The sequence below is a fragment of the Fundulus heteroclitus genome, chromosome 2, assembly GCF_011125445.2.
Source record: "Fundulus heteroclitus isolate FHET01 chromosome 2, MU-UCD_Fhet_4.1, whole genome shotgun sequence".
Taxonomy (NCBI): domain Eukaryota; kingdom Metazoa; phylum Chordata; class Actinopteri; order Cyprinodontiformes; family Fundulidae; genus Fundulus; species Fundulus heteroclitus.
This window is the reverse complement of record NC_046362.1, coordinates 21450578-21463591: the sequence shown is the minus strand read 5'-3', so window position 1 is coordinate 21463591 and position 13014 is coordinate 21450578. Positions and strand designations below refer to the sequence as shown.

Here is a 13014-nt window from a genome sequence, read left to right as displayed (position 1 = left end):
TTATATTGAATAACCCTGCCTGCAAGCTGAATTCTTGCAGGCAGGGTTACGAATTAGTATCTCTGGCTGAATATTCAGGCTAAAGGAACTTCTTACAAAACATTTTCTTTTTGACAAGCAAAAAAAACAGACCATCTGTTTGGAATGGATTAGCATCAGCATTACAGCAACCAACCCCTTTTTTTGAATGTTGCTCTTGGTATTTTTGAAAATGTATATGTGTTGATGCGCTCCAACTCTTTGAGGTTAGAAGGTCTCCCAGTCATAATCCTAATCTTGAGTTCTCTCCACGGATTTTAAATTAGATTCAAGGAGACTCTAGCTGAGCCGTACAGAAACATTGACAGTATCTGCAGTCAGAAGAAATATGTTGTGTTTTTAAAAAATACTTTAAACCTAAATCTTCTAATGTTTCTAAATACATGACAGTATAGTGTATGGCCCGTCACAAAATAGCCTAATTAAATCAATCTATGTTCGTAGTTATACTAGGAAAACGTTCAAGTAGCGTGACTACTTTTGCGCGGAGTAAAGCAAGCACTTTGTCATAGAAGGTGAAGAACTAACACAATGCAAATTTCCCTTTACGCCTCAGCATTTTAAATATTATCTAATGCTGTGTAAAAAAAAAATGTATCAATTTGATTTGTTTGACTATTAAGATCTTCTTATTTTATTAGTGTCATAGGATGATGCATTTTATGATTCCTCACATTTAAAATGTGGATGCAGGGAAATAAAATGCTCCGGAAATGAAACCCTAGGCTTTAACGCTTCGATGATTCCTCCCTCCAGACGGATGACGTGCCTGTTTGCTGGCCAATGATTCTCCTGAACTTCTTTCTCAAGCGTGAACTTTAGTCCTTCTCTATCTTCCAACTCAGGGGAACTTTGACACCACGGATCATAGAAACAATGAGAAAAAACGTTTAGATGTCTGCTCATTTATACTTCAGTAATTTCACATTTTCCTATAGCAAGAAAACCCTCAGGTAGCATAAGTAAAGGTGAACGACTTCCAGCAAAGGTAAGCAGTAAATAAGGAACATTAATTAATCGTTTTTTTTTCTTTATAGGAATGACAGTCACCTCAACTTTCTTATTTGACCTGTTAATGTTTATTTTTTTCATCCACAACAGATGATGCAGAACATGTTTCAGGAGGGGCTGTACCATGTTTTTTTCAAGGAGAAACCTCCACCCGGTCCCACCCCCCAGACCACCAACGCCAGCAGTGAGGAGCTGACAAACGTGAGGATTCATCGCTGGTTTGGGAGTGTGGTTAACACAAGACTTTTACTCACTGGGGTAAGACGTTGCTCTTTTCTGCTCATCCGAACCACAGGGCCGCTGAGACCTCATGATACACTCGACAGGGACACTGAGTCTCATCTTAATTGGGAAGTTTTAATGATGAATTTGAACAACAACAATGACAAACTTCCACTTATTTATTTTTTACAATAACTTGGTGATCAACTCTAAATTCATTTGGACTTTTTTTTTTAATCGCTGTGGAGTCAAAATTATACATACCCCCCTACTAATATCTGAAGAGAACTCAGGAAGATGCAGATAAACCAGGTACTTTAGTAGCAGTCAGCAAGTTCCTGGCATTATTCTGGATGTAAATGTAACCCATCCATCCATCCATCCATCCATCCATCCATCCATCCATCCATCCATCCATCCATCCATCCATCCATCCATCCATCCATCCATCCATCCATCTTCTGACTATGCTTCTTATCAGAAATGCTAGAGCTCATTTAAACTGGCCCATACCCCACTTTTAAGATCAGTCCTTTACTATAGTTGAAGTCACCGTTAGCCTACTTTGGTCCAGTACGAAACCAGTCCCGATCTTTACTTGGGTGATCCTGTTTCCAATTAATTTATGGGAAGCTTAAAAATGTAGAGAAACCACATCTTCATGTTTTTATCCACTTCATGGAGCGCAAATCCTGAGCATAATGCTACCAGCACCATGCTTTACAGTGGCTACAATGGTCCTGGATTTCCTCGACACCTGCCGAGTCACTGTGGCCAAGTGTATTGCCTCGCCGTAAAACAATCATTTGAGCTTGAATGTGTGGATTTTGGGTGCATTTTATTTATATATATATATATATATATATATATATATATATATATATATATATATATATATATATATATATATATATATATATAACATTTATGAATATATAAATAACAACATACAATAACACATATTTACATATATGTATACATATATGCATATACAAATACTTATATATATATACATATATATTTATTTAATATGAATAACATGTAAAATATTTTAGCACCTAATTTCCTAGTAGTTGATAGTGTTAGTAAATCCACTGACTGTAGAATTACCTGTGAAATGTTTTTCCACAGCCAGAAAACTGCTTGTTGTTGCAACCAAATCCTATGGGATTCTGTGAGAGTAGGGAGTAGCAAGATGGCGGCCAGTGACTTCAGTTTTTCGGCTAAATCAGCACTCCAGTGTATAATATAGCTCAGTGGTCGCAACACAGAGACAAACAACCATTCTCGCACACACTCACACCTAATGAAAATTTAGAGAGGCCAATTAACCTCACAGTCATGTTTTTGGACTGTGGGAGGAAGCCAGAGTACCCGGAAAGAACCCACGCATGCACAGGGAGTATAAACTTCATGCAGAAAGACCCAGGGCAAGGGTAGGATTTGAACCCAGGACCTTCTTGCTGTATGGCAACAGCGCTACCCATTATGACACCGTGCAGCCCACCATAAAGACAATGTGTGATAATTCCACCCGGACAGTTCAGATTGAATTAACATGATATGTCTGCCTGCGATCACCGTGTTTCAGAATCTAGATCTGGGTCTTTTTTCTTGCAGGTGATTCAGGTCCTCAGCGCCTTGGCGAGCATCCTGACCACGGTGAGCCACGCGTGTGTGAGGTACAACTGCTCGTTCGCCATGGTGACGCCGGTGTGGCCGAGCTTATCCGTGAGTCAGAATCAGACATACTTTAATAAGTCAGCATCCACCTCGCCGTGTTTTCCCTTAAGCGCGGTTAAACGTGAGCGAGCGGAGCTAATCCCAACTGTTGGTGATGTTGCAGTACCTGGCTGCCGGGTGCCTGGCCATGGAGGTTCAGAGGAAAGCGAGTAACATAAAGGTGAATATGCGCTTATGTCTGACGCAGCTCTGTCTGCGTACTCCTTTGACTCTTTCTTGTCGCTCCGAACAGATCGTCGTTCTCATGGCGCTGAACGTTTTCAGCCTGCTTTTTGGATTTGCCGCTCTGCTGGCCAACGGTCTTGCGTCGGTGCAACCTGCAGCCCTGAGCTCATTCCAGCAGGTAAATCTAAAGAGCCCAGAATTAGATTGTTGTTCAGGAAATTTAAGGCTCTGATGAGATGGTAACGTGTTGCTGTGATCTCCTACTCTTTGCCACCTTTCTGCTTTTCACACGACGAGCGGGCTGGTGCTCATGTTGCAAAGGTGAGCTACATAGGGTTCACCTGCCTGTGTTTCCTGGGCACGTCCTACATACTGTTCCTGTGCTGGAGAGGCCTGCGCCGCTACAGTTCTCGCAACATCAAGGCCTACACCAGCGTCTCACAGGTACACATGTCTACTGGTTGATTGTACTGTTTATTTGGATGTTGTTTTAAAGCAACTCTAACAAAACAAAAAAAAAAAAAAACACCTTTCATGTATGACATCAAGGAAAAATCAAAACGTTATCAGTCTGATTCGTCCTTGTGTGAAATATCTTAATGTCTAAAGGTGCCACGTTCAAACAAAGCATAAACAGGAGAGGAATGGGTTTTGGTGGGAAATATGTTTCTTAACCCCTGAACAAACGCAAAAGATCCCGTCGTGGGAAAATATCAAAGCAACATCTCAACACATCAGGCAGGAAGCTAAAGCTTGAGCAGAAGTGGGTCTGTCAGGTGGACTACAGGTCAAATTATAGCACTAAATTCATTGCAAAGTCAATGGTTTGGAGTAAACATCACAAAGCCCAGTGGGCCCAGCTGAAAAGCTGTGTGTACAAGTCAGTCTGCAAACCCAGCCCAGTTACAGATGTCCTGTCAGGAGGAAAGGGCCCACATTCTGGCAAACGTATGTGAGAAGAGACCCAGAAGGTTCGACCCAAGTCATACGGTTTAAATAGGCAACTCATAGAAATATGAATATTAATTGTTAAAATCATATACACTCCTTTTTGACAGCTCGCTTACTCTGTACAGCTTTACCTAATACTAAAGAAATGTAGGTAAACTTCTGAATTTTAACAAAGGTAACAGGAATTTCTTTTGTAAAAAAAAAATATGTCTGTCATCAATTTGCCACCCACAAAATAAAAAAGAAGAATTTTAGGGATCCTGACCTAATAATTCTGATTTAATGTCAGCTAGTAAGAAAGTAGATTTATATATATATATATATATATATATATATATATATATATATATATATATATATATATATATATATATATATATATATAGTCTATGTAAATATGTTGCTTTAACTATATCGGTATTGTATTTCCATATTTCCACTTTCCTAATGTTTTAAAATGACCATTTTTCCAAAATCAGTCAGAAATTATCCTTTTATTAAAATTTGTCTAAATTATCTCTTTTTTATTTCTTGCTTTGTTTTGGAAGATTTTTGCTTATTTAACAAATTTTTCTGCATTAAAACTTTGTTTTTACTGTATTCGCATGCATTTATCAGCTAAAACGCTTTCGATTTATTTGGCATTGTATAAAACTTAAACAGCCTAAAGTCATTCCACCTCCTGCAGCAAGGACAGAAGGCTTGCACACAGATGTTAAATAATATTTTAATCAATTACGCTGAGTTTATAGTTCATCACAGAGACCAAACTGGTTCTTTGACTCATCATGTTTCTTTATCATCATAAACACTGCAAGCAGAAGTACAGCAGTTTTATTTCTAACTGAACATTTTAATGTACCGTTACCATATATCATGGTAATGTGTCAATAATGTAATAATGTAATAATGTGAAATTTTATCATTAAAAGTATTGCAATAAAACTGATGATATACACCAAATCAAATAAACCATTGTGATATTTTCCCATAGTTGTACTGAATGAATGAAACATTTGAATAATAATAGATGCATTAATTTAGTTATGCATTTAGCTGCATATGTATGTATTTCCTATTTTTAAATATGAGTATTTACTTACCAGGTCATTGATTAATTTTATTTTAGGAATTTACCCCATAGCAGCAGAGCCTTTGAAATTCTTATCAGTCACATAAAAGCACGATTAATGTTGTTTTGATGGATTCTCTTAACAGGGAGAGGACACGAACGCTCTCCTGGAGGAACAAGAAGACCTGAATCTGTAAAACTCACTGGAATTGATTATCTTCAGATATATTTTATGTGAATGTCATTTGTATACTAAGTTATTGTTGCTAGCAAGGCACTGTAAAAAATTTGGATGTGAAAAGAATAAAATAAAATCACCAGAATGAAGCGTTTACAATAAACATAACTTAAAAGCTTCAGAAAAAGGGGATCTCAAATAATAAATTGGTTATTAAATTGAACTTTTATGCTGATTTTATGCTAAAATGTCCATGTTTAACCATTTAGGATGGACAAGGGGGAAGTGTTTTCTTTCTTTCTTTTTCCCACACGTTGCGCAGCGATGACCGCTAGAGGGCAGCATTGTTAATGTTTAAAGCCAGAGACCCAGATTCAATCCAATACCGTAAAATTGGACTTTTACTTTAAAACCTTGAACTAAATTCACATGTAAGAAGGAAAACAATGAATAAACAATGATTTAAACAAAATCTAAAAAAGAAAAGTGGTGTAAATATCCCCATTCAGATCTAAAACAAATATTTCTCTAGATTTAAACTAAATGGGGGCTTATTCAGGCTTATTCTCAGTGTTTCTGGCATCTACAGCTACGGTACATCAGAGTGGGTTGCAGATGTAGGGAAGGGTGTGGTGTGCTTGAGCATTTTGGTGATGCGGGGGATTTCATTAAGAACACATTACAAGGTCACAGACCATTCATGTAGCAAGTATGCACACCCACCCACTCACTCACTCACACACACACGCACACACACATACAGAGTAATACGCACAAACTTATATGAGTGAAAAAAGTCAGAGTGCAGCTACTTTCTCACGACATGTCTGACTAACAGCTTCCAGCTGTTGCGTGGTCGGGAGAGCTGCAATGGGAACCCGCTGAATACAAAGAGAAAGATGGGATTAATGCATACATGGACACCGAAATGTGGTACAAACCAAAGCAGGAAGGAAAGCACATGTGCAAAAGCCTTCATGTGCCCCTTAAAGGCGAGGCAAGTTTATTTGTGTAGCACATTTCAGTAACAAAGCAATTCAAAGTGCTGTAGATGAACAGAGCATAAAAGAAAACAGGCAGAAGAAAAGCACATTGCAGTAGGTCAAGATAGGTTGGACTACAAACTTAATCTAATAAAATTTAATTAACTACCACCGTTTGAATTGAACCTTAATTTTTAAAGGCAACTCTAAGCAAATAGGTTTTCCACCTTGATTTAGACGATTTCAGAGTTTCAGCACTTTTACTGGGAGTTTGTTCCAGATAAGTGGAGCGTAGGAACTAAATGCTGCTTCTCCATGTTTGGTTCTGGTTCTGGGTAAGCAGAGCAGGCTGGAGCCAGAAGACCTGAGTGGTCTGGATGGTTGATTCACTGACAACAAGCCATTAATGGTATTTTGGTGCTAAGCCATTCAGGGATTTATAGACCTTAAAGCGTTTCATCTTTTGTCATTTTCAACCATAGACCTTAATGTACTTTAATGGGATTTGTCTGAGAGACCAACAAAAATAAAAATCTGAAAAGTGTAGATTGAAATTTAACTTCCTTTACTCTGATGCCCCTAAAGACTTAAAACCTAAGCGGACCAAGCTTTTCAGTCTGCAGCACCGTGGCTGTGGAACAGACCACAAGTACAGCTACATTTAGCTTTTAAAATGCAATCAAAAACTTTGCATATACAGGGTTTTTTCCCCAGCACTTGATTTCAATAGCTGTTTTATTGGTTTTCTGCACAGCCCTTTGTGGTGGTTTTGTCTATGAAAGGTGTTAAACAAATAAATCTTACTTACTTTTTAAGTAGGTAAGTTATTTACATAAAACCCAATGCAACCAGTTGCTTTAGTGTCGGGGAAAACCAACTGTAAATCCCTCTGAAAGCAGCATCACCTCTGAGAGAAATATGGCGGTGGCAGCGTCATGCTGTGGGAACGCTTGTCTCTTAGGGGGGTTAAAGCAAATCCATGTAAGAACGTACTAGTCGAAGTCCAGAAATACAGTGGAAAACATGTTTACGTAAACTGTTTATAAAAAACACACACAAGATCTTTTTTCCCCATTGCAATCTCACAATAAATCCAACCAAGCCTTTTTTTATTATTATTATTATTTAGGCCAGCCGGGATAACAAATTTTTGAAGGAATTATTTTTAACCTTCAAATTCAGATGTTCACTTACAAAGCAACCCGCAGTATCTCTATGTGTAAATGTGTCTTTGTGTGAGTTTGGACTTGGTTATGACTGAAGAAAGTTATTAAAATATTATTTACACTATTCTCTTGTATTATTAAGGCATTTAGCAAATAGAAATCATCCTCTTAACTGACCTAAAACTGGTCCAACTGGTCTTGATTAACGTCAGACGTCCATCCAGCTGTTGTATTTCACTTATCTGAGAACAGGTTGCGGGCTGAACAGGTCCAGGAGGGAATCCCAAACGACATCTCTCTCTTCAGCAAGATCCTCCAGTGGGGACAGGCAGCGGCTCTAGCATCCCCCCCACCCACTCCGATAACAGAACTCCTCATCCCATCTCTCAGGCTGAGCCCAGACACCCTCTGAAGGAAGCTCATTTCGGCTGCTTGTATCCGGGATCTTGTTCTCATAATCCATGCCCCGCATTACTGCAGACGAAAACCTCAACTCGTCTGTCCATTTCTCGCTCCCATCCTATCATCACCCCAGAGCAAGACACCGAGATACATAAACTCCTCTGCTTCAGGCGGAGACTGACCCTCAACCCAGAGGGGGTGGTACCCTGTTTTTTGTGAGGCGAAAATGTGTACTTTTATAGTTAATCTAAATATGTTGATTTCAGCCGTATTCCAGCTGAGAATCATCGGACGACTGAAAAACGGATGTTTGCATTTCTTCTTCATTCTGTCTTCTGTAACCCCAGTCGGTCGAGGCAGATGACGTTCATACTGAGCCCGGTTCTGCTGGAGGTTTTTCCTTCCCGCTAATGGGTGGTTTTTCTTTCCACTGTCGCTTCATGCTTGCTCAGTATGAGGGATTGCAGCAAAGCCATGTACAATGCAGACGACTCTCCCTGTGGCTCTACGCTTCCCCAGGAGTGAATGCTGCTTGTCGGGACTTTGAAGCAATCAACTGGTTCCCTTACATAGGAAATTTTTGACCAATCTGTATAATATGATTGAATTTGACTTTGAATTGGCGCTATATAAATGAAATTGAATTGAATTGACTGAGCTCCAGCTGCCTATGGACAGCAATTTTAATGTCATTGTCCTTCCACCTCGTAAACAACTGTTGTTTACCTACGGTTTAATGTTAATGCGCTGTTAGGATTCACACAACAAAGTGATCTGAGGGCGAACTGTGAATGGTTTATAGGTGAAAGCGTGACGCTGTGACCTCTTGGCCTAAGGGCCTCAGAGGTTTTTCACAGAAACACAGAAAACAAAGAAAAAAAAAAGAAAAACGAGACAGAGGCGTCATTTTGAGAACATTCATCAATAATTTATTTTCTTACTCTCAAGAACCACCACGGCGTCTCGTCTTGAAAATTCATCATTAATTTCCAACAACACGGTTTTGCAAAATGTAAAGTTACTATACAAATTCTTAATAGAAAAAAAAGAATAAATTAACTGTGGAATTGGGAGTTTTCTTTTTTTAAATCAATTCCACGTTTTCTTCTACGACCCCTTTAATGTAATATTACAGCTGAGGAGAACTGATGAACTCGGGTTACATGCTCTATCGTCTTGTTAAGGAGGTGATCTAACGTTAAACTGCCGGTTAAAATAAGCTTCGTCTTGACCGTGTCGGTCAGAACGGAGAGAGATGTCTAGATCCTACGTGACAAAGCAGTAACTGGTCGTTTTGTAGCACCTGAAAGGTTTTTTCTTTTTCAGAGATGGTGGGGGAAAAAAAAAAAAAAAGAAACACTGGTCCATATAAACTGTTGACATTGGTAAAACAGTGAATGTGAGTTAAAAAGCCCACAGGCCTTCCCGACAGCTCCGCTCTGAATATACATGAAAAGTCTCCTCTGTGTTGGGAAGCGTTACAAAAAAAAAATTCCTCACACGTGATCACGGGAGCAACGGAAAGTTTGTGTTTGCGGGTTTTCACACTGGTTTACAAACAGCTTAGAGGTCAGAGATTACATCCGGATCCGAACAGCTCTTTGTGGTGGGGGTGGGGGGGTGGGACAGAATAACGCCACTGAACAATAACGGTGCGTTTAGGCAGGAGGACAAAGTGGTGCTGCGTTCGAGGTCTTTTGCCAGTGGATTCGCATGCATGACATGGGATCTTCAGCACAGGCTAAGACGTTAATAGGGAGATATCAAACCTGACTGCTGTCCTAAAATGAGTTCCTAACAGATGGTAAACGTGATTGCTGGTTCTAATCTTGCATAAAGACGTTATTAGCAAAGGATCGGACGACTCACGGAGGAGCACACGTGCACTTAGGGAGTGGGCTGCGCCTTCTCGTAGAAATAACATGGTTTTAAACTGCTTACGGCCACTAATAAAGGAAACAACATTGTGTAGGGCATCACGAGGTTCGCGCCAGTCGCTGGGAGTCAAAGCAGCACAGCAAACCCTCGATCCCTTCCAAAATAAACACACAACGAATCGCGATTTTGTGCTACGACAAACAACGGACCGGGATTCGTCGGCGGCAAATGTGGGAAACGTGTTGTAAAGACCAAGTGTGCTTTTCTAACCCTGTTCTGAATGCTTGATTGGTAGCGTTTGGGACAAGAACTATGAGAGTTCGTGACTATTTCTCCCGCCCGGTCACATCTTCTCTCTTTTGCACCGATCGTGCAGCTTTTACGGACCAAAAGCTGAATAAGAGAACACAGTAACTGCAGGTCCAGCCTAAATGTACTGTAAATGTTGTGCTTTCAGACAAAGAGCATGTTTAAACCAAGGTGTTTTGAGTCGTTGAGTGTTTCCTTCATAGGATGGCTTCAGACAGCGGCGACTGGATGGGAGTGGGTTTAGTGTCTGGAATACTGTGGGTTCTGTGCTGCGTTACAGTCCAAACCTGCTCCGAAGATGGGCAAAAAAAACAACAACAACAACACAGCAGAACAGGAACTGAACCTGGAGGACCAAAGTAGGGGGGGAACGCCATGAAAACAGTTCACCACAGTCACTGAGCAGCTTCGAGAGGAAACTGCACGGCAGAACCAACTGACTTCCACGGGTGTATTTTACCGAGCTGGGGGACGAGAAAATGAAAGGTGTAAAAAGCTGAAACGAAACACCGCAGCGTCTGTGACCAGAAGAACGTCTCGGACAAACCCCAATGCTCTGACCGCACACAGGTGCATCTCAATGAAATCTGTTGCTATCGAAAAGGTGTCTTGTTTCAGGAGAAGCGGTCCAGTGGGAAGTTTTTTCCCCCGCAGTCAGTGATGATCTGGGGAGCCGTGCCATCCGCTTGTGTTTTGGTCCACCGTTTTTTCAAGTCAGAGCAGCCGTCTACCGGGAAAATTTTAGAGCACTTCCTGCTTCGCTCTGCGGGCAACCTTTTCTGGAGATGCGGATTTCATTTTCCAGCGGGACCTGGCACCTGCATCCGCTGCCAGGAAGCCTCAGTACCTGCTTTAATAACTGTGGTATCACTGTGCTTAATTGAACCTGAAGCTGCTATTATAAGCAACCTGGGCCACTTTAACACCTCAGCAGAACCACATGCTGACCGACCTCCATCCCACAATGCATTGATGCTGTGATTCGGGCAAAATGAGCTCTGAGGACTGAGGGACTATATTGTACAGTACATGGGCCTAAAATCAAATTTTAATTGTTCGAATGTACAATACTCAAATTTTCTGAGAAACTGAATTTGGGGGGTTCGTTAAATGTACCCCAAATTCATCAAAAGAAACAGAAATTAACTTAAAATACAGAAACAACAGGTTGGTAAAAAAAATCTATATGAGCTTAAATTTTTGAACTGTAATTTGCTGGGGGAGAGAGGGGCGTTCACCTTTCAACAATATTCAAATGAATTGAGATGCACCTGTACGTTCCTGCTCTGAGACCCAAAACCTTGAGGCCAAACTTCAAGTCCAAAGAACTGCAAATCAAGGCCATATCCCAAAAATCCTACTCCGGTTTCTAGCAACACTAAACTAGAAGCCCTCCACTCCAAGCTTTGGGGGAAAAAAAAAAGGCCTGTTTCACTTTCACTCAGTCGATTAAACCGCTTCAAAACCTTGTGCAGTGTTCTTTATTGCTATAGTCCTTGTCCTTGTCTCAGATATTGTCCAGAAAAACATCCTAATATGGTCGCCAGGAGCTCACCCGCGTATTGCTGACTGACGGTTCTGTTATGGCACCATACCGGGGGGGGGGGGGATAATGTTACCAGTTATTCCTACACATGTCTGAAAATCATCTGTTCTTGTAAGTATGCATAAAAAAACGTTAAGGAAACAATGCTTATGGGAATAACATAATGCAATAGAGTTCGTTAAGAGCAAACAAAAAAAAAAAAAAAGAGTTTTAAACCGGTGGCTCAAATCCAGCGTGTAGCTTCAGACCGGGTGGCAGAGGCCTGGAGCCACGCAGGATGTGATATGGAGCGGCTCGTCGACTAGCCCGTGTCGGGTTTACTGGGTTTCTGATATTCTGCTGTGCTCTGTCCACGCTCTTGTCCCCTTGCTTGTGCGCTCCAGACGCTGAATAAAGACGGGACTGTATAGTGCTGTAAGGAGGGGAGGAACAGTCTGTCCTGTGAAGTCGGCCCTAATCAAAGCCCAGCGAGTGCGTCCCTGTCCAGCTGAGCTGTGATCGGCGGGGCCACCGGACAACAGGTCGGCGAAACTCGGGCGGGGGGGGATAGCGGCTCGTGTTGGGGTCAGGTCTGGGCTGGATGAGGTTGTTGGTTGTCGATGGGTAGCAGTGAGGGACAAAGAGGAGCGCGGGTTGTTTGCAGGCCGTACAGGAAGGTCTCAGACCAAGGTTCCGGGTTTGGCCTTGTCTTTTCCGTACCACTGCACATCTGCCAGCTCTGAGCACAGGGGGCTGCTGAGAAAACAGCTGTCACTGAAAGACCTGCAGAGGAAGAGAAAACAGGATCACTGACTGCGGGGTGGACAATTTAATAAACACTAAAAAACGGGCCAACAGGCTTAAAGCGGTTTGACAACAGCGCACTGTAAAGTATTTGAGGAATCAGTCCCGTGAGGAGTTAAGCAGAGTGAAGCATCGCGGCCAGAACGCAGCAGAGCACATGCAAAGACCAGGCCCAGCCACAGAAACAGCACGACAAGCATGCGGCACCTCCACCAGTATCAGTGCTTTACGTGATAATAGGCAGACGACGGGGGGCTCTGATTACAGATCGCTAACTGTATCCAGTAGAGATGCACCGAGAAATTGTGCTGAAGGGATCGGCCGTGATCGTCTGGTCAGAAACTAACAAAATCAGGGTGTTTCTCCATTCAGTAAATGCGGCACACTAAGTGCTGCTGGACCACAGTTGAAACAACACTCTTTAATCTCAAAGCTTTAACTGAGTAGAGAAGACAAAGTTAGCTATTTTAAGATCGAAGAAGAAGAACAGAGCTATCCCAAAGGAAACTGCCTACATTTAGAGACACGTGTTACAACTACTACTACTTTATTTAGTAGTAGTAGTA

At 41.3% G+C, this 13014-nt stretch overlaps 2 protein-coding genes across 12 annotated transcripts in view; one reads left to right on the top strand and one right to left on the bottom strand.

Moving 5' to 3' along the window:
* Positions 1 to 887: 887 nt before the first annotated feature.
* si:dkey-30c15.13 (uncharacterized protein LOC558731 homolog) lies at positions 888 to 6675 on the top strand. Its single transcript, XM_012880483.3, has 7 exons — positions 888 to 1027; positions 1141 to 1308; positions 2893 to 3003; positions 3119 to 3175; positions 3248 to 3358; positions 3478 to 3624; positions 5350 to 6675. The coding sequence occupies exons 2-7, from the start codon at positions 1141 to 1143 to the stop codon at positions 5398 to 5400; spliced, it is 645 nt and encodes a 214-aa protein (XP_012735937.2). The 5' UTR covers positions 888 to 1027; the 3' UTR covers positions 5401 to 6675.
* Positions 6676 to 8838: 2163 nt separating this feature from the next.
* The window catches only part of frmd4a (FERM domain containing 4A), a 131871-nt gene continuing 127695 nt past the window's right edge, over positions 8839 to 13014 (bottom strand). For 9 of the 11 annotated variants that reach the window (XM_036150548.1, XM_036150550.1, XM_036150527.1 and 6 more), the window contains exon 24: positions 8839 to 12427. In XM_036150548.1, coding sequence (XP_036006441.1) covers positions 12325 to 12427 — 103 coding nt within the window. In that variant the 3' untranslated portion in view covers positions 8839 to 12324. The remainder of the gene's footprint in view (positions 12428 to 13014) is intronic. The other 2 variants (XM_036150559.1, XM_036150530.1) reach the window with 1 other exon arrangement.

Coding starts and splice junctions, on each gene's coding strand:
- si:dkey-30c15.13 (XM_012880483.3), top strand. CDS start 1,141: ATGATGCAGAACATGTTTCAGGAGGGGCTGTACCATGTTTTTTTCAAG. Junction 3,004..3,118: donor CGGTGTGGCCGAGCTTATCC/GTGAGTCAGAAT, acceptor GTGATGTTGCAG/TACCTGGCTGCCGGGTGCCT. Junction 3,625..5,349: donor CCTACACCAGCGTCTCACAG/GTACACATGTCT, acceptor TTCTCTTAACAG/GGAGAGGACACGAACGCTCT.